A 26078-nucleotide genomic window follows, 5' to 3' on the forward strand; every position below is an offset into this window, starting at 1 on the left:
ATATGAGACTGATTAAGAAGTCACGTAAGGATGTAAAGGATGAACTCTAAGCCCTATTTAATTTTTTTTAAAGTAACAAAAGCTCTTGCAAGATACACCCATACTCTTTTTCAGGTGAGACCTAAAAAGTAGGATTCTAAAAGTGAGAAGTGGAAAAATATAAGCGATCCAATTAAAAAGATGCTCAATGGGTTATGCTGATCCATGGGAGGAGCAAACCGAAAAAAGGAAGGCAAGTCTTCAAAAAAGAAGCAAGCAAATGGCAGTGACAATAAAGTAAACCAATGGTAAGCAGTAGGCAGGTTCTAAGCGCACTGTAAGTTTCTGATACGTCCCCACTGGATATTTCGCAAGCAGACAACTTGCACTGTTTGGCAGGCGAGACCTCAAAACAAGCTTGTCACATTCATCTTGTGCACAGTCTGTGCTGCAGTACTCAGGTTTTGTTGGTGTGTGCCCATTGAGTCTTGAGGGAAGGAAGAGTAAGTAATTATACCTACTGAGCCCCAGAGTGTGGAACATAGTGCTATGGACTCTCCTTCTCTGTACATCTTCAATTGCTTTTTGCTTTCGTCTGCCGCTGGATCATTCATTGTCAAGAACTCTACACTAGAACACTGTGCAATGAAATAGGGAGGTACTTTCCACAGACCTTTGATGGGAGATGAACGACGGCAAGAGGGGGGGTGAAATCATTACAATGGGAGCCTGCCAGGGTCCAAGGGTAAGGCTATGTGGTCCATAAACTCTTTCTCACCTGCCCATGAGAAGGTATTTACTGACACACACGTGATAATCATACATGCAGAGAGACAGACAGACGCACACACACTCACTCTCTCTTTCTCTTTTTATATCTTTGTCTCTTTCTCCTCCTCTCACTGTCTCTTTTCTCTTTCTCTTTCTTACTCTCCCCTTCTCTATACCCTAAAACAGTTATTTTGGCCAACTGGTAAACTAGAATTTCCAGGCAGCAGAGGGCTACACAAAAGTCTCAGTAACCTTGCAGATGCTACTGACTAGAGCGCGTACAAAACAAACCCAGGAGCAGTCATAGTAACACCTTGCCTTTCACTATTTGAGACGAGAGAAAAGAAGGGACCGAGAACCAGCAAGCGCTTTGAGAGCCCACAATCCAATTTAGCCAGATGAGGTGCTCGAAAGGGCCCTGATTAAGTGTCAACACCATTTTAAGTACAACCAAGCGTTACATTTCAGATTCTGTGCAGGAAGCAATGGCTGCTGGCATGACACAGGAAGTTACTGTGACAGGTGCTGGCGGCCATGACAGTTCCAGCGCCCTTGTTGCCTTCCTCTGTGTCCAAAGAAATTATTCTGCTCTGTTCTCTCGACAGACCCTGCTGGATCTGGGAGCCTCGCCGGATTACAAGGACAGCCGGGGGCTGACACCGCTGTACCACAGCTCCATGGTGGGCGGCGACCCTTACTGCTGTGAGCTCCTGCTGCATGACTATGCCAAGGTCGGCTGCGTAGATGAGAATGGCTGGCAAGAAATCCATCAGGTTGGTTTCCAGGGCCGAGGACTCTATGAAGGCTCGCCAAACCGTTGACTCACGCTTGGGATTAGAAACAAACAAAGTATGGGTTTGAATAATTGAATTAATCTCAGTCACTGGCAATTACTCAGGGCTTCACTCCTTTTCAGCGTTTTTTGTCCACTGTGCCACTCCAGACAGAGACCTGTCTACACTACTAGGCCACGTCCCCTCAGAACAGAAACACATCTACCGCCAACCATTTTATGCCTTTGTGGGTCTTACTGACGAGGTGTAAGTTGAGTGGCTGTTATATAACTAATAAGGGACGCATACTAGGTAAACTGCACGTGCTTAGGGTAACTCACTTATGGCCATCTTTGGGGTACGGCAAACGAGATGCTCTGTCACAGACGTGGTGGATGTTCCATCCGCCATATTGCAAGTGTATTATACCCTATGTATGGCATTTGTAATACAGTGGGTGGGATATCCGACATGTTTCGACTGTGTCTCATCTGCTAAAATATAAATGAAGACCCTTAGTGATGGGTGGAAATGCTTGTCTATCAGAAGTGAAAGAGCTATCCTTGGAAAAGGTAGTTCTTTGGCATCCCTGGGTGCTATAAGATACTTCGCAAGGCCTAAGTTTTTGCGTTCCTGTGTTGTGTGAGTCGTGTGAGCTCACCAATGTGAGAGCAGTTTAACACCTTCGCTGCGGCGGCTATTCCGCCGCAGCGCTAAGGGGGCAGGGGGGCCGCGCGGCACGCCCATGCTGGTGACGGAACCGCTCCGTCACCAGCCTTGGTTGAGCTGTGCTCATGACGGAGCGGTTCCGTCATGGCCCCGCCCGCTCAATAGAACGCGCTGCGCAGGCGCGAAATCAGCGCCGCGCTGGCGTCTCGAGCGGGCCATGGCGGAACCGCACCGTCATCAGCACAGCGCTACCGCGGCTGATGACGGAGCGGTTCCGTCATCAGCGTGGAAGAGGTTAATTGTGAAAAATCTAGGATTTAGGGGAGTACATAATAGTGTTTTAAAGCATGAAAAACAAATGAATTTCGGTCATACACCACAACTGCGGGCGCTTGGTAGCATCTTCGTTATAGGTCAAAAACTCTGCATTTGTTGTACCTATGTATAACAGGGAAACTGCACATCTTGTGCCCCTGCATTCAACAGTCCTAGTGCAACATGCAGCTATGGTACCTACGGGGACATATCTTGACAAGATAATGTCATACTGCAGACATTTTTCAAATTGCTCTTCAATTTATTTTCAGTATTTTTTTCCATTTGATGTGATGTTTGTGTAATGGAATAAAAAACAAACATGCAAGGTTTGTTTAATTCTGTTTTTTTGTCAACTATATTATAATTGCTTATCAAGTGCAGGCATAATCAAACTGTCCAAAATGTCAAATTCACCCCTCTGCGCAAAGTAAAAATATAAACGTCAAAGTATATTTACATTTCCACCTCTTTTCGAAAGCTTAGAAGATATCGAACATAAGGATTTTTTTGGTGCGGTTTCAAGAGAAAGTCCATGGTTTGGATGAAATGCTTCTCGAAAAAAGTTTTTGAAGTAATTTTGAAATGCATCGAACATGCATTACAAATTCTAAGAAGCATTTTTATAATGACCATATAGCGAAACCAGCACAAACATTTTTTTCGGTATTAATTTAACAAGTTTTTATTAAAAAAATGTGTGTGGAATGACTAGAAGGATTAAAGGAACGTTGTTAAAAGGTTAAGCAATGGAGTAGATGGGGAGGAGGGGGAGGGGGCGTATATTAGATATGAGGTTTCTGAATATACTATATCAACCTCATTGATACTCCCACAAAAGCAGGCGCCGGAAGTTAGGAAGTGGGGGTGACTTGCTCCCATTCGAAAATTTTATATAAAAGATAATGAAGACAGGTCTTAGTGTTACCAGGTCCCTGTTGTATATTTTCCTCTCAACTCTTTCATTTCGTGGGCTAGGTAGACAGGGCTCCATGTTTGATGGGCACTTTTTTTTAGCATGGAGCGTGATGAAATTTACAGGTCTCCAGCAGAGCAAAGACTAGTGTGTCTGTTACCTCTATCTCAGAGGTTTGTGCTTCTTAGATCATTTCTTTAGGCATTTCATTTTTTTGTATATTGGTTTACTTCTAATATTTACATTGTCTTCTGGTCACTCTTTCCAGGCGTGTCGCTATGGTCACGTGCAACACTTGGAGCATCTTCTCTTCTATGGAGCCGACATGAGGGCCCAGAATGCCTCAGGAAACAGTGCACTGCACGTCTGTGCACTCTACAACCAGGTGAGAAAGCCAAGTGCGGATCTATTGCTAACTGCATTCTGCCTCTTCCAGCAATCCCAACCTTTACAGCCAACCCCCGTCTTATTCAATCAAGTTGACTAAAATCTAGACACAAATGAGATAGAGGCTGTCTCCATCCCAGGCCACACATTATTTAACTCCTTGGTGTAAATAAACGAGTAGCAGAAGAGGACTGGCTTAAGTCTTTCCGAAGGTTGTCATCACTTCACAGTCCGTGCCATGTCACTGCACACCACAGTCAAATGAGCTGGTATGGTCTGTCTCTCTCTTAGCATCTCAACTCTCTCAGCTGTAACCAACACAAACCAGATATACCCAAGTAAGTCTCTACTACCCAGTACCCAAAATGTACTCACTTTCCAGTGCAGTAAGAAGCCCAATAAGCAACCAATTGTAACATCCACTTTTCAAGCTCCCTTCAAGCCTACCCAACCATATTCAATGTAGGTTGTACTGTCTCCCCCACTAAGCCAAGGCAATACCTACAGCCAAGTGAGAAATTCAAGCCTGCATCCATACAATACTTCATTTTACTCACCTCTGCTTTATGATTCATGCTAGATGGATGGATGTGCTACTGCCAGTCTAATGTATGTGTGGTCTAAAAAGAGCATCAACTCCTTACCACAAATTAGCCAACTTCCCTCCTCCCCCTTTGTTTGTCTACTCCTCTCTCCCACCTCCAAGTATTCCACTGATTGTGCACTCCAAACCAAATGGGAAGGTAGCTACTTTGCATTCCAGATCAACCAATACAATATATGCACAGTCTACCACCATAGGGGCATATGTAGGTAATTTCCATTTTGCGATTCCCAAATAGCGATTTTTAAGGAATCGCTATTTGAGAATAGCAAAATGGAATGTAGGTAAAAATTCGCAATTTTTTTGTGAATCTCTAACATTCCATAATTGCGATTAGCAAATTGCGAATCGCAATTAAGGAATGAGTGTCCCATTCATTCCTACTAACTACATATCCTTCAACAACCAAATAAGAAATGTATGCCTGTATCAATACTCTGCCGTACCCAACCCAAATCATATTGCCCATCTCAGTTCCCAACAATGAAATACCTGTGCACTGTACATGCTGGTGAGAAAATCAATCCTGCTTCAACCCTCACAAAATGTAATCAGTCAAACCAGCATGACACCTGCAAGGACAATGGGTGTTAGCCAAGTCGAGCATGACAAGCTTCAGTCATGGTCATTCCTCCTCCACTAATTTAATCTTAAACCACAAAATGTAAAAGTTAAGGTTATATCTCTCTTCATCCACACCCCACAAGAATAAATCAGTTTAATGCATCTTGGTGTATAGTACCCACCTTATCTCGAATTAGCTACTTATCTGTTTAGCCCCAACCCAGTCCAGAAATGAAACCCATATTCCACATCCATACTTACTCTCACTAAGGTCAGTGGTGGAATAGCCCCATGAATTCCGAGCACCTCAAACATTTTTTACTTTGTGAAATCAGGTGCACAAGTCAGACATTTATCCACAATTGCACCTTTCTGACTGATTTTAGTCCTATCAATTCTCATGTACCTATACTGCATCACCCTTCCGTAACCAGTCATTTGCATAATTAATCAAAATAAACTCTCAATGCTTATATACTCCCATTATACATTGAACACCATAGGAAAATATTTACTGCCCCAGGATAATGCAACCAATCCGCCTCCAAATCATTTCTCTGCCCACTCCCACATACATCTATCCTTCAGTTCATAGACAAACTCAAGCATATGTTTTGCTTCAACCCAACAACTATTTTCACAACCGGTCCCGATACATTCTATTAGGCAGAGGTCCATGAATGTAAAAAAGGCCTTCTCCTTCATTTGGCAACCACCCCGTTGTAAGACGGGCCTCCGCATATTACAATATCCACTGAGACCGAACCAGACATAAAGGGAACATAACCAGTCTCTTCACTCCTGCTGTACCTAACACCAGAGGATATGGCTTAGCCACTTTAGCATCGCAGAGACATTTTCAACAATTCCCTTGATCGCAAATGGGCACAGCCTATCACGTGTCAGTGTGCTCCAGCTCTTTACTCTTACCGTGAGTGCTTAGGACCACATTGCTCGTTCCTCTGCAATCTTGATGGGGCTGGAACTGAGACCCGTGGCACCTCAGAGGCACAGGGGAATCTCACCCTGAGACCTCGCCTTCTGCAAGGAGCAGTCTCCGGGTGAAACAACAGGCAGAACTATTCAGAAATCACGGAGGAAAGACTGATTCGCATCCACTAGTCCCCAACATAGTAGATTAGGAAGAACGTCTGCCCTCTAGAGTAACTGAGTTACTCCAGAGTAGTGCCCTATTTTGAACATCTCTCCTAGGTGAATACTATTAGGGGGGTGAAGGTGGGCCTCTGCCAGCCTGGTGGGCCTCGAGGACTGTTCTCCATACTTCAAATGAGCCCTAATGTGCTTACCTGTTTGCGGGCAGACCTTTAGGCGTTTTAGGAACCAGAGGCTCTGACCTCTGCCCCCTCAGCAGAGGCCTGCCCACCATATGTTGAGATCCTCTCCTGCATGGCAGCACCGCTGTGCCTTCAGTGCATCAGAAGGTGTGGCCTGTGCACTGAACTGCTGGTCCAAGGGTTTGCAATGACAGACCCTGCTGATGAAATGGAATTGGTTACCATGCAGCTGGTCTGGCCCTAAATAAGATGCAGCTGGCCTGGCTCTAAATAAGATGCAGCTGGCCTGGCTCTAAATAATTTTGTGAGCTCAGTGGGGTTGGAGCACCACAACGTTATGGCAGTGCTTCCACCCCACCAGGCTCTAATGAAGCCCTTACTCTGTCTGTTCCTTGAGTCGCTGTTTGCACGGCTTGTCTCATCACATTCTCTTTATCTTACCTAGGAAAGCTGTGCTCGAGTTCTCCTGTTCCGTGGTGCAAGCAAAGAAATTCGGAACTACAACAGCCAGACTGCCTTCCAGGTAAGGACCACCGCCCTCTGTAAAATATGTTCAGGTGATACACAGTAGGGCTGCCTTCTGGGTACAAGTTTGAGTCCTCTGAGACTGGCAGCGGGGTCATTCATAGTTCAATGACTACCCAGGTAACCATTCGAGATATATTGTCCAACAATCATGACAGACAGTGCCGCAATGTGTGAAGTATGGATCTGATGGTGAAGTGTTAGACTGTCCAAAATTTATTAAGGAAAAAAAAAAATTAAAGAATGTTTGACCTAGAGGAAGGAATGAGGTGATAAGATCTTAGATGTTGATTTAGTGCATTCCCTGGTTACTCTTTGAATGTTTCAGTATCAGATACAGATACTTACTCAGAGAGTGCCTCACTCCCTTTCATGAAGGGGGGAGAGGAACAGGCCCAGGATCATTAGCTTTGTCTGCTGGTGTATGTGCAGAGCTTCCTCTTGAGGGAAAGGTATATGACCTGTGCAGCTGTAACTGTAGCCAACACGTGAAATGGGATTTACATTCCTTACTATTGTTAATCTGAACTGTGCTGAGAATCTGTGGAGAAGATGTGGTGACTAAAGAGGTTCAAGGAGCTTAGCTCTACTGTAGATCTGAAGAGAAGGCCTGTAGTGAAAGCGGTGAAGACCGGTGTGGCCAAGATCTGTACGTCTACCTCGTGTATTTGCTTGAACTGAACGTTACTGGATTGACTCGTAAAGTGATTATACGCAAGATTGGTGGATTTGTAAATTATTGAGAAATTATTTTTGCTTGTTCGATCAACACATTTCAAGTTGTAGGGCACTGGAAATGATCCATTCCTTTTCCACAATTAGAAGCATAATAGGGGGCTTTGCAAGGGAGGTTTCGTGTTCAACCGGCATAGGCTTTCGAAGGGGGAAGGAGAAAGAGCACCAGAAGAAATCTGGTAGAAATGGGTAGCTGAATATTAGTTGAATTCTTCCCATTTGAATTTGTTAATTTTTACAGAATTAATAAAATAGAGGGGAAATTAATGGTGAACTATCTGTAGGGAATCCTTGTGTACATGTTGGCACTTGTAAGCAATGGGACAGTTTAATAGGAGTTTAAAAATTCTTACAAGCAAATACAATTGTCCTAAGGAATTTGAGGAAGTGAATGTTTCTTTCTGGGCATATGAGAATAGTGACAGATATAGGGCCTGGTTTAGATGTTGGTGGGACCACAACAGAATGGGCTTTTTTGGCTGTCTTCCAGCCCGTCTACCTGGCGGTCCACCATCCTGATTTAGATGCTGGCTGGAAATTGGAGAGAAGACCGCCGTGGTCCCACAGACTCCACCAGGACTTCCCTCCCCGCCCGCATGGCTGGATGGGCTGCAACAGGCGGTGGTGGGGCTACAGCCAGGATTCCCATCCTCCAGGTTTGGACGTGGGTCGTTTCGAAGAAGTTCCGGAGGAAATTCATCTTAAGTTGGTGTTAGAAATGGGATTTCTGGTTGGCTAGGGCAAGCGCCTAAGCCAGGCAGAAACCACCACTGTAGTCAGGGCAAGGGAGTTACACACTGAAGATAACCCTTGCTCACCCCCTTGGTAGCTTGGCACGAGCAGTCAGGCTTATCCCAGAGGCAGTGTGTAAAGCATTTGCGCAACACTCCCAAACAGCAGCAACACACTAGGCACACCACAAAAGAAACTCCACACATGGTTATATTAAAAAAATGTCCTTTATTACTCATAAAACACATTATAATGCAATCACATATATACACTGTGCCACCTGGCACTAGGTATTACTTTACAGGGGATTATGTACATTACAGGGCCAATCGGGCCACTGTCATAACCAACATATTATATTTAGCAAAGCAACCAGAAACCACTGGTAACATTACCCACGATAGGCATACATATAGTCAGCAGTGCACCATAGTACAACCATTATAAGGTGTACATATTACAACCGCAGCATCAACACATAATGCATAGGCATCCTAGCATTACATAGAATAGCCTAATATGCATATTTCATAATCACATCAGGCCCACCTTAGGCCTACCTCATCAGCAGCAGTGTACCATATCATCATCACTAACCATGTGGGTACTCAGCATAGCACATTATGCAGAGCGTTGTTAGGCATATAATCATCAGCAGTACAGGGCAACATCTCCATAACATATCACCCCCTGAGCAGGTATGAACATAACCGTACAGTATGCCAAATCCGGTCCCCCGTGCACCTTAGTACACACTTAGCATCATCATGTGCCCCTTATGCCACTTCTGAAAAGGACCCGTTCATGTTATCTGGTCGCTCCCCATACTGGAAACACCCTGGGCATCAATACCCCTTGTAGTGTATGTAGTGTATTTTGTAAAGCGCACAGCTGCCCCAACGGGGCGTCCCGGTGCTGTATAACGCTGTGGAACACTTCCTGGCTCTCCCTGTGAGATGCCCCTCCTGGGCACCCCCAAGGTGAAGCCAGGCATCCCAGTGTTGTAGGGGCCGTTGTGGAGATTAAGCAAGCTATTGCCCAGAGTTGCAGCGTGGGACCCATGATTAGAGTAGGCGCCGAGGCGAGAATTATCGAGTCCGCGGACTTTGAGCTCAAGACCCTGCCGCGTCGGGACTTGAACCCTGATCCCGGGCCCGATCTCTGCTTCAGAGTCTGCCGCTCTAACCAGTGAGCCACACTTCTCCACTAGACCCCTTCTATGGACACAGCGCTTCTGCGCCCCCTTATGGAGGTTCCTCCCTCCATCTAGACTCAGGGGCCTCCGTCGAGGTCTGGCCCGGTTCGGGGACACAATGTCACGAGCAATGGGGTGGGGGTGCCACTCCCCCGACCTCTGTAAAACAATGCCCCCGATGTGCCCCTTGCAAGAGCAGCTGCGCACTATTACTCAGGGCAGCTGCTCTATTTGGCCAAAATAGTGCTCCCGAAAGGTCCACACTGGGACCGTGGTCTGCTGAAGTGGGCTCTGCTATTGCCAGTGTCCCTCCCACCTCCCTAGACCCAAACTCACCGGGGCATCCCTTCCAGCCGATTCGCCACGGGGCTGCTTTCAATGAACAGTGCAGCTATGGTCACCCGGTGCTTGTCGGCTTCCCCCTCCTGAGGGAGTGGGGGAAAAGCCTCCTTTGTCGTCCGTAGTCGGCCTTTGCGTAGGAGGCAGGGCTGCAACGTCTCCACTCGCCAGCGGTCCTCCAGCAGTACGCAGGGCTCTCCTCGGCCACACGGGATCCCCGCCTTCAAACATGCTGACTATGCCTGACTTCTTCTTTCCTGCGTGGCGTGTGGGCCGGCGTAGACCCTCTCACAGTCAGGCTTCTCCAAACTGGGCCTGATTTTCGGTTTTTGTGGTGCGCTGCTCCGGCTGCCGCACGTAGCAGGGCACTTTATCCTGGGCTCCATAAATTCGCGGTAGGCTCCTGCCCACGATTTCCAAGCTCATCACCAACTCATGGGAGGGAGGGTAAGCAATGCTGCACTCCTTGCGCTATTCGTAAACAGGTACTCAGTCACCCATGAAGGCAGGCAGTCTGTCCGGCTCCTCTGGGGCACCAATGTCCACCACGCAAATTCCTGCAAGACAGCGCTCACTAAGAGGAGTACTCAGCAGTGCTCACACGATTTTCTCTTCAGCGCTCACCACATACTTCATTTAAAGAGGCCAAGAGATGAATAACACAACACTCACCATGCGCTGGCAAGCCAAAGAGTCACAGGAGTTCACAGGGGCACACCAGCAAAGTGCCCCCCAGGTGGACCAGCACAAGGATTATTTAGCCTGAAAAAGGCAGCAGCTTAGCACTTCCTGCAGCCCAGGTCCATGGCGGTTCCTCCTGGCCCTACGCAATCTTCTGTTGCAGGCGAGCTCCAGCAGCCTGCCGACCGCAGGCTTCAAGTAAGCACCCAGCAGCCCTTTTTCATGAGGTCATTGCCCCAATACTTATACCTCTTAGTGTCTTTGTTCTCCCCCTGCCACAGGGCTCTGCGCCTGGTCCAAACCAGGTCTGGGGGCACTCACACCTTTCTCTATAGGTGCACCACCACCCCCTTTGTCAGTGTAGGCACTGGCCCCAGACACACCACAGGGGGCGGAGCCAGTATTGTGGAAGGCAAGCACAGTCCTATTCAGTCCCAGGTACTACTTCTCTCACCACTCCAAATGCAAATTGGCCTATTCAGCCTAGTGCTGACTCTCCCAGCCCCTGTCACTCCAGAGCCAGACATACAATACACATCAGGCAGGCACAAAGACACATAGCACACAGAAATGCCCACTTCTAATAGTGGCATTTCTAAAATAGTGATAATAAATCTGCGAACACTATTGCGCAGCATTTATTACCACTATTCCAAACATACCAAACTTGACCACTCTACTCCTCTCAGATCAGGAATTACCACTGAAGCACATATCAGGGAATCCCCAATTCATTCCTGTGAGAGGGTAGCCTCACAGTAGTGAGAAACCAAAATGGCTGTTTGTCACTATCAGGACATGCAACACAGTGAAGGCACATGTCCTACATCTTACCTATAATGCACCCTGCCTATTGGGCTAGTTTGGGCCTACCTTAGGGGTGACTGATATATAGGAAAAGGGGGGTCATAGTTTTGGCACCATTTTATGTGCCACATCACAGCAGCCGTAAACTATGCATGCAGGCCCTGCAATGGCAGATGCCTGAGACAGGTTTGAAAGGCCTTGGTGGGTGGCGCAATCAGTGCTGCAAGCCCACCGATAGGATTTAGTTTACTTGCCCTGGGTATCTGGGATAGTGCTTTACAAGGACTGACAGGTAAATTAAATTAGCCAAACAGGTGTAGACCAATCTTACCACGTTTTACCATAGAGAGCACATGTACTTTACACTGGACAGCAGTGATATAGTGCCCAGAGTCCTAAAACCACCAACACCTGGTCAAGAAAAATAGTAGGAGAAAGGCAGAAAGTTCAGGGATGACCCTGCAAAAAGGACCGAGTCCAACAGTCAGTAGAATGGGATAAAAACGTATGTAGGATGAAAAGGGGTGAAAACTTACCTTTTTTCAGTGTACACCCTGCGATTTTGTCCTCTACTCCTACGCCCAGGTCCCCCCTTACCTGCTGCACCTTGACTTCGATGGACCGGCACCCAGTTTTTACGTGGTGTGTGTGAGTATACATTGTATGGTATGTGTCGGTTGGTGGAGTGCAATGCAGCATGTACAAAACATGCTCACTACACATAACCTACATACACATGTACACATACCCAACATATATTAGTTTTACGTACATAATTTATTTTTACTTACCTGTCTCCCCACCATTGTGGTCACCCCCCATCAGTACTCTGCCACCAGGACACCCCCAGTCCAACGGGAACATCCAAACCTTGAGATGGCAACAGCGGGCGGTTATCCAGCACAGAAGACATCCACAGCGGCGGTCTTCTGTGTATCACATGTAGATCTAAATATGGCAGGCGGAAGACCGTCAGCTCAGCTGAGTACTCAGTCCCACCGCAGCTGTTGGCCGACGGTCGGACCGCCAAAATCTAAATCAGGCCCATTATGTTTGTTAAGTAACTCCACCTCGAGCAAGAAGAGACAATATTTTAGCAACTATGTTTGTCAGCTGATATTGCTTGTATCCATCCACTTCTTTCAAAAGGAGCCATTACTACTGATTGCATGGAAAGCCAAAACCAAAGTATTGGAATCTAAACATAATTCTGAAGGACAATGTATAATAGCTATAGTGAATAAGGAAGAAATTATGTGTTGCCATATTTCTTTGGCCTGAATAATGGTCCACATAATTAAACAATGTCAAATTAGCATTGACAGAATTGGCTGTCCCTATAAAAAATGTGATGCTATTTTGTAGGACAGATGAAGCCCACAGCAGGTGCTGTCCTGGAACATGTCCTGGAACATGTTGATATGTTGTTAGATACACTTAAATTATTCAAGTTGAAAGTTATTTGGAGCAAGACAAACCTCTAAGAGTGTCCGTTTACCTTTTGCCCTGGATAGCCTCATTCCAGGTAAACTATCATTTCTGCATGGCGGGCTCACCTCTGGACAGCAATTCCTATTGATCGTAAGGGATCACCAAACTTTGCTTGTATCCTTGTAGCTGTGCTCATAGCAGGACCACGGCTTGAGATAGTCAGTAGACTGAGGTATTTTGCTGTTCTGATATGTTCAACACGTGTCATATTCGTGTAAGCATAACCGCGCAGGTATAGCTCATTGAGGCAAGACACCTAGACAGAGGAATAATGTTGCTTGGATTATGAACTTAGAAAATAGGAATTGAGTCTCTATGCTCAACCAAAATGAGAGGAAACTCTTTATTATGACAAAGTGTTGCATAGACAAACGAGGTCTCTTGTGGTCAACCACACAACTCAAATGTGTCGATTGAGTATTATTACTGATTATGCGGGAAGAACCTTCCTATATCATTGTCAACATTTGTTCCTGATAAGGCCACATGGTAATATATCAAACACCAGATTTTAATTAAGATCCTACAAGTATACTATAATTGGATGCAAAACAGAGTTGTAGTTAGTTAGCAGTTACCATGTGTAGGGAGAATGTATTTGCGCAGTGGTAGATGGCAGGGGTGTCCTTTAACACCATTGCTTTTGTACCTGTTCATAAAGGGCCAAGTATTTACGTTGGGGGAAGAAACCCACTTTACAGACTTCATCAGATGAAGGAGTGAAGGACATTAACATGTGGACAACCTTTTGTTTATTTCCCAAAAATGTAAATGAGGCAAAAGTTCTCTAGAATCTCAAATAACTCTTGAATCAGGTCTGCTATAAAACGAATGTTTTCAGAGATCTGTCCATAAGGGAGAACAATGGAAAAGACCAAATCTCTGATCGTTTCATGGTCAAGACGTTTTAAAGCATGAGTAAAGTGGACAACTACCAAGGTCCCCACCTTACAAGTAGGCCCTGCGAAAGTGAGTGGGCCAGTCCAACTTCCTGCATTAATAACGTGGGGCATATTATCAAGGGGCCGTGGTAATCATTGCAAATCGCACTTAGCATGATTTGCATTATCGCCGTCTATCGCTGGTTCACATCGTTGTGTTAGCGGCGTATTTGCAACACTTTGCTATCAGGCGATTTGAAACTTGGTGATAGATGGCGATACACATCATTAGCGGCTGAATCGAGCGAAATAAGAACAGCGCGAATGAGAATGTTGTAAATAGGGAGGTGTGGACTTAACCATGCAATCCACCTCCCATTTAATTTATAGCTAAGTTGGGATTTTTGCAGAAGTAGGAATCCGGCGAAAACCGCGGTTAGCGCAGCTTTAATTATCGCTTCGCATGTTTGGGGCCGAGTTGTAAATACCACAGTGTTTCCTTAGCGACTTTATTCATGTTGGTTTTCGAGGGAACGCCTATTATGCGTCTGATTAGCGATGTATATTGCTAAGATGCGAGGTGTCTCATAAACGGCAGCTAACATGCGCTAATGCATATTAGCGCCGCCTTGATGATTGTGCGATGTGTAAATCGACGCTTTTCCGGCGCTATGTGCCGGGAAAGCGGCGATATGGCCCTTGTTAATGTGCCCCCAAGCTCACAAAAACAGCTTCTTTTTCTACGTTGACAGCTGAGCATGCCTAACAAAAATATAGAGGCAGATTGAATATTATTTTAAAAAAAACATGGCATACCAACTAAAGTTGATGTGTTGTGTTGTATGAAAGGGAGCGAGTAGGACAGTGCCATATGACCTCACATATGTTCTCTTTCATCGCCGATACACAGCTTGTCTGCCTTGTGCCATGCACACCCATTTGCACTATAGTGCAAATATGTGTGTGTGTGTGTGTGTGTGTGAGTCAAGCATACATTTTGCTTTGATAGGGTAGCCTTGCACTACTAAACACTTCGCCTAGGCTATCTTTAAATTTATATTTTGGAAGAAAGGTTCCTTTTGGAAGCAGTGTCCTTAAAGAACATGAGTTTTCAATCCGGCCATGGGTGACCCAGAAATAATTTTCTGGCTCTGCACCAATCTGACCGTATGTGTAGGTTGGGGCTGTTTTGTGTGCAGTAGCATGTGTGAAGAATGAAATGTAATACAGTAGCTGTAGTCACTACTGGCATTGATTTTTCTTTGTCCGGCGATCACAGCAAACCACCAGGGAGTACACAAGGTGTTGCCAGGGTGGTAAAAGAACTGCCAAGCTGAAATGCCTGTTTCACTGGCAGATACACCAAGTATTCCCCAGCGCTGTTGGGACCAGAGAACTTTGTAGGATAGCTTATATGGGGTACATATCCTGTACAAATGGGAATTCTACAGAGTTCATTGCATCCTGTTTTCAGGAATTGATTTCCCAGAAATGTTCTTCTAGGATGGGGTGTTTCTGCACTCCATGGAAGTTACTGAAGAAGAAAATGGTCTTAGGACGTTAACTGACCCATAGAGCAAAGGATACAAATGAGGAAACCAAAGGGTCATGGAAAAAGAGGCCAGCGGGTGAGCTCCCAACACCTAGAAACAATAATGTTTGAAGGCGATGTGTCTGCTGAATACAAAGTGACTTGGGTTCTGGATTAGTAGTTGTCACCATATCACTGTGGAACATCCAGGCAATTCCACAACCAGAATTAAAGACTTTCCTATGGCTACGATATATGGATTTCAAAGTACACATTAGACCCAGCGGTAGTGAAAAAACTGCAAAAAGAAGAGATTCATGTTTTCTGATGTCCATCAGAGGGACCATGATGAAACCGAAGAATGTGTAACCAGCTTCTGATAATTCCCACTGGGACGTTGACCAGCATTGTGGACCCCTACCCCATGTTGAGCAAAATGGTGTTAGATAAGAATTCTACCGAAAATGTTCTATGTGCTAAGGTAACTTTCCTGAGCCCCGACTCTTGTGTTAAGTGAGTTCATATACAAACAAACTCATAGCATTACTTTTTTGAGAAACCATTTCAGCTGAACTATTTAATCAAATATTTCAAGATGAATAGCTCTTACCATCTAGGATAAAACAATTCACATATAGTCTTTTATTCACAACTACTTTTAAGGTTGAAATGGTGTTAATCTTGAAAATGGGTTATCTTTGCTGTTTTTTCTACAAGGTTCTTGTGGATCCTTTTTTCCTTAGGCCCCCAGGTCGATGCCCTGTCACTGAGTGACTTGTCAGTTTTTAAATAACTTTCAAGTGGGGCTAGCTCCCCACCCTCAACTAGCCTTCCTCGTTGCACAATTGTTTCCCCTTCCTAATCGTCTTCCATGTCCTCTTACCTTCTTTGGCGTGGCACTCTGCAATACCATCTCCTTACATGTGTTTTAAAACTAGTGTAGTGTACCCATTGCCCATGCTGCTTCTTTTTTCCACTTCAGTTTTCCGTACCTTCATTCCTTATCTTAACCTTTTACCTACCCTAGTCTCCTCAACTTTTGTCTCCTCTCATCAATATTCCTGCTTAGATATTAAAACTATGTTCCCTCTGGATTTGTATTGCAGTCGACAATGTTATCCCTTTTAAAAAAGTTTTTTTCTTTTTAATTCATTTAATATCTTTTTCACCTGTCACTGGGTTGTTATTGGATGGTTTATATTATTTCTCTTCAACTGTTTTTTCAATTAAATGTTTTATTTATTATTTAGGTTCTCAGAAACTGGTTTTAGTATTTTATTTTTCTATGAATTTATATGCCCCTTGAGCGTCCCAATTCCCCTGGAATGACCCACAACAGAATATCACAATTTGTACTGCTTTTTTGTCCTCTTCTTATAAATTTAACAGGTTCTAAAGCAATGCTAAAAAAGAAGGTTCCAATAACTTTCATTAAAATGGTTACATTTATTTTTCTCCATTTTAGAATTTTTAATACTTTTGCTATTAAACAATCTTTTTTTCTGACCCCTTTTGTTTAGGCTTTTACAGAGTGTGGGTGCTATTCTGAGTTGGCAGACGAGGTACTCTGCCACAATTTTGGCCGGTGACCTGTCTGCCAAACTTCAGCCCCCACTCTCTCTGTATAGAGTGACCCAAACCACCATTGTTTCCACAGAAGTATGCTCCGTTGGTTCTACTGGCGGAAACCTTTGACCCACTGTACAAGAGATTGGGCCACCAGTGAAAATACCTTAGACCGTTGTTGCAGTGGAAGCTTTTTCTCTTTCGTTTAAGGGCTCAACAATGACATTACAACTTTGTCACTTTACTCAGATTCTATACTTCACCTACAGAGGCATTGGTCCTCCGATGGACCTTGCTTTGTCGCAATGAGGAGTGAGAAATCAGGGTGTCCAACTGTTGGCCACCTAATGAGGACCAATAATTAATAGCCAACTCACAAGTTAGTGATCAAATTTAAATATGCTAATCTCAGAACTATGCTATAGACACGGAATATTGTAATTAGAAGATCAACCCTCCTAAAGAAGTTAAATCTAACAAGAATCATGCATACCAGAAGCTCTGCTTTCGCTACACAGAACAAGAGCCAAAAAACATACTGTTCTGTTGACTTTCTCTATCATGCATTAGAAATCAGGAAATTAGATCATTTTAAGCACAGTTTCTGTGGAAAAACTATTAAAACACATATAATAAAAGACTGACGAATTTTAGAAAATGTGGTTAATGTATTAATGATCCAAATCAATGCATATAAGTACAATTTTAAACAGTTCAGTCATGAGTCTTACAGAACGTAGTATAAAACCACACATTTAGTCAAAGTAAAACTGTTACTGAAGAATCCATAAAAAGGATGGTTCAGATTAGAGTTTCCTATCACCAGCAAAGGTGATAGGATGATTCAAAAGAGTTCTCTTAGCATAGAAAGGGGTATCAGATTAAACTTCCTTAAGGAAAAGTACATTGGCATGGGCAAGGGGAATGGAGCTATAATCAGGAAGGTTCAAGTCTGGTCTCTCACCAGACAGCTCCAAATTGTCCAGCAGGCAAACCCATCAGCAAAGGGGAAAAAGGCAAGGGACATTGAAAGTCTGACACTATGGTTGGTAGCTAGGAAATCGAGGGAGAGAGATTCCATCCCTCCTCCTTGGAAAGTCACTTTTTATGCCCTAAATAGTTCATTTGTAACATCAATTGTCACCATACGATTGTCTGATCATCATGCGACCATTCTTCTACTCATCAGGTGAAAAGGTGATACTCCAGCATATTTTCCCATGTTGCTTGTGCGAACAACTATCCATTTCATACTCACAGATTAGTTGACAAAGCAACTATTTACTTAATTGTTCTTTATGTATTAGGTCGAACTGTCAAGTTCCCATCAATTCACTCACAATGAAGTACTGAATAAGTGTCTATTGATTTAAGAATGTTGCGTAAAAAGGACACATAAAGCAACATTTAAGGAAACGTAACAAAAGGTCATTACTAAGCAATGAAATAATGCAGCCTAAGGAAAAAGGCTACATAATGCAGTCAGCATTTCTTATTTAGTAAAATAAACTCATACTTAAGATCAATAATAATGAACTTAATCAAGCATATCATTTGGAGAAATAATTGTAACAACATCAATGATTATTGTATAGAGATGTCCAACTCTAAATATGACCTACAATCACAATTGTGAAAGTACATCCATGCAAACTATTCTTAAAAACCATTATAATAAAATCGTTCTAGGAAATCTTAGACTAATAATATCAAGTATTTATGCTAAATGTTTCCATCGTATACAATGTAACAATTTTACAATTTTGATTTGTACTTGTTTTTTGTTTGCTATGGTGCATTACAATGAAAGATAATAACACAAGGAGAGGAAGGGTATAACAGAACTAATCTTAGTCCCCAGTGGAATGAGAGGCACTCGACGTCCCAGGTGGGAACCTGATGATGAAGCTTGCCACCACCTAGGTTGGTGGGTGAGGGATCTTTTAAAAAGAATATTAATTTCTTGTACCATTTCAGTCTCTTTGGGTGCAAAAGTTTGAGTTCGGAACTGTTCCCACTTTTTTGATACTGGCATTACAATGAAAGCAATAGAGATGCTAAGTTTCATCATTAATATTTGCACAATCATGTGTTAGACTCATTTCTTAGATAGATATACTCCTTGCATCATAGAAATCTTTTCCATCAATAATCTTTCATAACAACTTTGTTATAGTAAGTAGGTAATCAGTTAATAAACATGTTAAATTTACTATTTTCAAAATTCTCCTTTTCTATAAATCCAAGCACACTTTTACGGTTGGTACTTCAAATTTTTCTAAACGTGTGCAAAGTGCACATTAGTTTCATTGTCAAAATCGTTTTTTATGTTGTGTAAAGAATGATCAGCATTTACGCTGCATCACTGTTCTCCCTATTTAGGACAGACGTTCTGATGTATTTATTCTTGTTTGGATGTGAGTAGAAGCAAGGTGGTCCCAAACAGAAAACACGAAAATGACCTATGACCTGACGGAATGGGAGATGTCTCCTTGCCTATCAGTGACATTTATTTTTTGTTTGTCAAAAATAAATCTCTACTTTAGGAGTTTGCTTTTGAAGACAAAAAACATTACTGAGGTATTTTCAGTGGGAATGCCTTCATCGGGGACACCACCATGGTGGCTCTGCTGAAGACATAGTTATCCACCTGCCTGGCAGCAATTTATAAATATAGCAATTGGTCTTCCACAAGGGCAGCCAAGTGACCCTGCCATACTGCCCAGATGGATCAACAGACCAGACACCAATCTCTAAAAAATAGGGCCATTTTCTTTTAGGCATTTTAGTTCACATGCACTGCCTGTGGTAGCTGAGGGGTATTTCAAGGAAGCCTTTTTCTCTCAGTAAAACTCTAGTTGTGGTAGATCAGGTAAAGCATATTACACCTGTGGCCATTTCTGTTACTCTGCTCTGCCAACCTGTGGCTCTCAATAAAAGTACCTGTAACTAATGTCTGACACATTTCACATCTGTCAGCGAAATTGTGTGTTTCGATGCGTAATTGTGCAAATTTAGATGCACTGCGTGCTTTAGCCCATGTGTGTTTTTTAGGCTTGCTGTGTGTTTCACAGCATCTTTTTTTGCATTTTTTAGGTCTGTATGTTTTCTGCTGCATGTATGTGCTTCAGTGTGTATTTCTATATATCTGCTTGTTTGTTGCCATGTCATTTTATGTTTGCGCCCGCTTGGATATATTTTGCATGTTTGTAGTTGTTTGTGTGTGTGTGTGTGTGTGTGTACTTTTGCTCAATTTAGTTTGCTTTTATGTGTTTCTGGTGTGCTTCACATTTAGCCTCCATGCTGCACAGTGGATACTGATATTACTTTACAAAAGTCAGGGCAGGGCGTCAATGAGTCTGGATTGTGCTGTATATTAGTAATGTGTGCTGGAAATAGAGGTCACTTAGTGCTCCTTCAACAGAGAACAAGTCTGTGATGGGACGTGATTTGGAGAACAAAGCAGCTCCTGATCTCTCTCTCTCTCCTACTGACCCCTTTCTCTTACAAATACATCTTGTCACCATCCTCGCATTAACTTCTCTCCCTTTCTGTCTTTCTCTGCCTATTTTGTACAACCTTTTATTCTCACTTACGGTTTTATATGTAGATATACACATTACACACACATATTTTCCTACACTCTCACACATCAGCTTCACTTCCTTTTTCTCTCTTCATCCTCCTCACCTCTTTCCGCCAATAATACAATAACCACTGGTTCCCCCTCTTCTTTCACTTCATCATAGTTTCATCCTCTTTCGCTCTCATTATTTATCTTTTCCTGTTACCGTCTTCTCTCTTCCTCCTCAGTTTCCTCTCTTAAATGCTCTCGCTCTGTAACTTTCTACTTCCTCCCCTTTACACTACTACTCTTAACATTTTCCTCTCGCCACTTTTCTTTCATTTTTTTAAACCCTCTCTCTTTCTCCTCCACTTTTCCATCACACTCCGTTCTTTCTTATTCTGCCCCCTACTTCCTTTCCATGCTCGTGCTTTAAGACCCGCCCCACTGCCCCCCTCTTATTCTCTTCCCTTCTTACCCTCTCTTCCGTCTCTTTTCCAGGTGGCGATTATTGCAGGAAATTTTGAACTGGCTGAAATCATCAAAAACCATAAAGAATCAGATGTTGGTGAGTTATCTTCATTTCCGTTTCACACATTTTCTCCAGTGCTTAATTAGTAAAAATAAAAAAATAAAGTGCTGGGGCCCTCGTCAGCAGGCCATCGTAGTTTGCCCCGCGCATTGCCAATGTACTTGCTTTAACAATTATTATCCATCACACTGCAAAAAGCTGACAATTCAGACTGTTTGAGGAATGCCAAAGCTTTAAGAATACCGTGGGTGGCAGGTGTTAGTAGTTTTAATGTATATTGAATAAACAAACAACTGTTTTTCTGCTCATCTTTAAATTGTACAAACAGCGCCACCATGTGGAGACTGTCGTAAGTGCAGGTTTTGGCAAAATTACTGGCAATTAAGTGTTGGTGCTGGTCGCTGGAAACCACCTGCTCAAATTAAGCACTGATTTTCTCTGAGTAATACCTGACTGGACTCTGATGTTTCCCGCCTGAAGTATGCACCCAGCTGTGTTGTCCTCACTGGTCCTACCAGTGGCATAGCCAGTGTGTCAAGGGCCCTAGTGGGATGAAACAATTGAGCCCCCTGGCTGCCTTTTGAACTGTGAAATATAGCAATAGGGTACAGTGGGCGCCCAGATCTCCGGGCACCGGTGCCACTGCACCTGCTGCACCAGTAGAAGCTATGGCCCTGGGTTCTGCCTTGGTCAAGGATCTGAGCAACTTATTCCTTTCCGAGGGGATCCATCGATGCCCCTGACACCTTCTAGAGCCTCACACAAGAATACAACCTGTAAGGTTCTCCATGAGTCATCACTGTCACCCCTCAACTTTTACATACAGCCCCTATCAAACTATGATTTATCTGTTCAATTATTTGTATTTTTATTTAGCGGAAACCTGGCGTCAGACTTTCTAACTGCAAAAACATGAAGAAGTTCTGTTGGTAAACTAACAGAACATTATAAATACCACTTATACATATAATTCAGCTCTAAACATACACGAAGGGGTAATAGAATTCACAAACTGATTAAGAACTATTACTGGGCATGAATATGGAGCAGAGTGCTATGCTACAAGGAAAATATAGAAGCTTTCAGAAGTGAGCCCCTGCTTTGGGAGCAGGGGCTGAGAGTACTCAGCGGTCACCGACAAACAGACACTACTCCCTGCCCATCAGTGTTTTCATTACATCCGCTCCCAGTTGAGGGACAGTATCCTGTCAAACCCAAACCCCTGGTGGCTTTGGAGAACGCATAACTGAGAATCCCGAGTAGGTGCTAGATTTGGATGGAGGGAAGCCGCGTGCATTGGTCTGAGATGTCTGTTTTGGATGTTGCTCCATAGGTGGATTCCCTTTAAAGTGCTCTGCATAGTGGTAAGATAAGTAGGGTAAGGTGGTCCCTGAAAGGAGGTGGTTACGGATGTGGCGCGGCTGTAGCACGCTGCAGGATGACCGACGCGCCAGTAAGTTACGCCAAGAGGGCCTTGTGCTCTGATGTTGTTCACGGGCATTGAGCGTTACACGCCTCGTGGCAGATTCATGTGCCCATCTACACCGCTCAATATAAGAGGACACGTTTAGGCAGCATAAACGGGATGAATCTGCGACTCTGTCTCACTACAGAGCAAACCAACTGCAAGCAAATCACGCTTGGTCCAATGGGACTGCCCACCCTGAGGCACTAGGCCATGCAGCCAGACATGGCTCCCGATGTCACTCTGTCATAGCAGCCAAGCTGCACTTCACTGATGAGACCCAATAGGGCCCAAACTGGCCTGGGGTGCTTGTGTTATTCAGACTACTGACCATGGCCCGGCAGTTCTTGATGTACTTTCTCTTTTGGGTTGGGGTAGAAACTCATTTAGATACGTTTGGTCGCTGTATGCAATGGCAAACACCAGCAAAAAAAACAGTGGAATGGAATGTGAGCCAAATTAATTAGAAGGGGCAAGAATAATTTAAGCATATCATTATTCACCTTTTCTGTTCTACAAGAGAACAAATGAAGAGTGCTTAAAAGAAACCCAGTTAGTTGAGAAACATTTCCGCAGTGAGTAGTCCTGGAGTGTTCCCATGGCAGCCCACATTACATCCATCCTCCTGCTGCAGCTGCGCACCAACATCACCCTGCATTATACTTCTCCTCATGCAGCCACGTACACTTTTCACTCTGCAGATAAATGCCAGTTTCATGCATTACAATATGCTTCTCCTGGGTGTGAGGAGAAGTCTAATACAGGCTGGCATTTGTGTATTGGATCAGCATGAGGAGAGGTGTGATGCCTCTGACGTCGTCACATGTAATAAAAAAACGTAATTAAAGATGACACACATTTATACATACGTAGAGCGACATTTTTAGGCAGCCCATGTCATCTATTGGTTTGTTGAACTGGCATTTTCTCTTTGTTATACACATAAGGGCAAACAGGTGAACAAAGAAGCAAAGAGGGAACTCACTTGGAAGTCTCACCCACTAAATAATGGCCTGCTTCATCATCAGCGCCTATCCACACCCTGGTAGGATAGTACCACCAGGGAGGACTCAACCACGAGTGGGAGTTCCTGTATTAGGTATCTTTCTGGATAAAACAGGGATCCAGTTGAAAGAAGAGTCTTAAAAATGCCTCGCGGTACACCCAGAAAGAATTACTACTTATTACCAGGTTACCATGGGCACGTTTAAAACAAGTACAGGTTTCTAATTGAGCATTATTTTCTCAACCATCCCTGATTCATGCATTGTTCGCATGGTTGTCCTTTTGTGTATGGATATTATTTTGGGAGAACGCAACTAGGTTGGTCTTATTTTGCTCTCCCTGTGTGAAGAAAGATTTTCGTTTTGCTTCCAGCCACCACAGCATTGGGTTGGGGCAATGGGTCCGCCCACTTCATCCATTAACTCTTTTGTCCTGTGAGTGACAACATTATCCTGTTCACAAATGCACACCCACCTAAAAAGAAGTGCACTTAAAGGCAGGGCTTGCTGGCCAATACTTAGCTTTAGCAGGTTTTTTTACTCATTTTTCAATGTTTAAACTATGTCATGTTCAGTATTTCAAAGCCAACAGTACCTTTTCTTTGTACTAATAAGAACCATATCTTCCTGTTATGTGCCTGAAAACTAAATAGAGATTCCATGCCTATTCTACGTAAACCTTCCTTCTAGGCACTGAGCACAGTCCTATTAAATAACGTGCGATGCTTATTTCTTTTTTCCAACTTGACATTTTTATTGCAAGTAGATGCCCAACATGTTTCGGCTGTGGCATGTTTTTCTTTTTTGCTTTTCCATTTTTGTCATATATGATGCAAAAAATAATATGTAACCATTGCACCAGCTTACCAAGGCCATACCACTGACTTTTCCAGTGCTTGTTTTTTTACATGTAATAGCTTTTTTAGAATAGTTTTTGTGCATGAGGTGATGTAATCAGGCAGTGTCTTAAGGGCACCCCCAACCTCTATATTTTCCATTTCAAAGGTGGCCTCACTCCTATTTTGGGGAAGGGATCTGCGTAGAGAATATGTGATCACTGATTGGTAGTTCTTGATTCGTCTCATTCTATGTGCGATCAACATAAATCAGAGAAGATACTGGTGTCATGTCTATATGTAGAAAACAATGAGCAGTATGAACATCAACCAAGACGGAATGGCTGTTATTTGCCAAGAACAATAAACAAGGTACAGTACAAACCTGGCTCAATGACACGGACCTTGACGGCTTTGAATCCCAACTTTTATCATTACCAATACTCTTGGATTCACCCTGGACACCAACCTCATCTTCATGGAAGACGCTGCCAAAAAAGACAGCACGGTACTACCGGCTTTCTCTTCTAAAGAAAATCAAACCATTTCTTCCAGAAAGAGACTTCAGAACTGCTATTCAAGCCCTCATACTCTCTCATCTGCATGGTGGTTATGCCCTACTCCACAGCCTGCCAGCCTCCACTCTTGCAGTCTATAAGGGCATCCTAATACTGCCGCACGTCTCATTCAAGCCCTGAAGAATTAAGACTATATCACCCCAATGCTGATGGAACTCCAATGGCTCGCCTTGTTGGCATGCAGCATCTTCAAATCCAGCTGCATTATTTACAAATCCATCATGACCAGTACCCCTGCTTATCTTGCAAACAGACTCTCTGGTGGATCTCGGCACACCTGCAGCCAGGGCATCAACAGGTAGCAGACTAAGAAGTGCATAAAAGAAAAACAAAACAGCAGGTCTTTTCCATCTATGTACCTAGGACTAGAATACATTCCCTATATCCATCAGAACCTCCCCAACGCCTATCCAATGTCAGAAAGAGTTGATGACTTACCCTTTTAAATAGCACTACACTGCAATGCATTAACCATCCACAACCCAGGATCCACTCCTCCTACTTGTTGACGATATGCTCGTCTTTGACTGTGTACAGCGCTCTGCTGCCTTTTGACTAGGTTTGTGCTATAGAAATACTATATACATACATACATCAAATCGTGGTGGTGAAGTGTTGAAGCAGCTACCCAAAGTATGGGCTTTGGGACCTATGGCACTACTTTTGCTGTTCCCTGACCTCAAGTGCCATAAAGGCAGCAGAAAGGACAAAACCTAAACAGGTCTTTAAGAGCCCTGTTTACGATCTGTTTTTCCTTTCTTCTTTTTTCCTAGCTCACCAGCAGTAAATAGAAAGAATGTACAATTGAATTACTGTCTCGGGGCTACTATGTCATTTACTTTCCCTCGATAGAAGTAAGTGTCTGCTAAATGGCATATTTGTGACCCTGACTGGCAGCAGGCACATTCCTGCTGTAAAACAAGGCACCTTTTTGCATGTTTTATTTTAATTTGCCATCGTTTACATCACAAATATGTACAGCAAATTGGAGACTTTTGATCTGCTAAGGCTGGGATAAAGTGGTCAACCTTGTGATGGTTTTGGGTATAACAAGGTGTTTGATATCATATCAGCTACCCCGACATGTTGGTGACTTGATATACATGATGAGCAATGGAAAGTTAAGCTTACACATTCTGAAAGCGAACAGAAAAAGGTTTAGAAAATATATACTTACCCGTTGATATTTTGGATTCAATATTTTGTCCTCAATATTTGCATGCCCTGATATTTTGGATTTGATATTCAGATACGATATTCATTTAGAAAGAAACTAAAAACTTGGATTTTTAGTAACGATCTTCTGATCTAATTAACTCACTTAGGGCATTCCCTTGATTCT

At 43.6% G+C, this 26078-nt stretch overlaps 1 protein-coding gene across 1 annotated transcript in view; it reads left to right on the forward strand.

Annotated features, from left to right (window-relative positions):
* Window positions 1–26078, forward strand: part of SHANK3 (SH3 and multiple ankyrin repeat domains 3) — a 2381185-nt gene that overhangs the window by 1093749 nt on the left and 1261358 nt on the right. The window contains exons 8-11 of the mRNA XM_078677930.1: window positions 1356–1523; window positions 3692–3808; window positions 6719–6796; window positions 20823–20889. Coding sequence (XP_078534056.1) covers window positions 1356–1523; window positions 3692–3808; window positions 6719–6796; window positions 20823–20889 — 430 coding nt within the window. The remainder of the gene's footprint in view (window positions 1–1355; window positions 1524–3691; window positions 3809–6718; window positions 6797–20822; window positions 20890–26078) is intronic.

Source organism: Lissotriton helveticus, chromosome 1_1 (assembly GCF_964261635.1).
Source record: "Lissotriton helveticus chromosome 1_1, aLisHel1.1, whole genome shotgun sequence".
In the NCBI taxonomy this organism is placed as follows: Eukaryota; Metazoa; Chordata; class Amphibia; order Caudata; family Salamandridae; genus Lissotriton; species Lissotriton helveticus.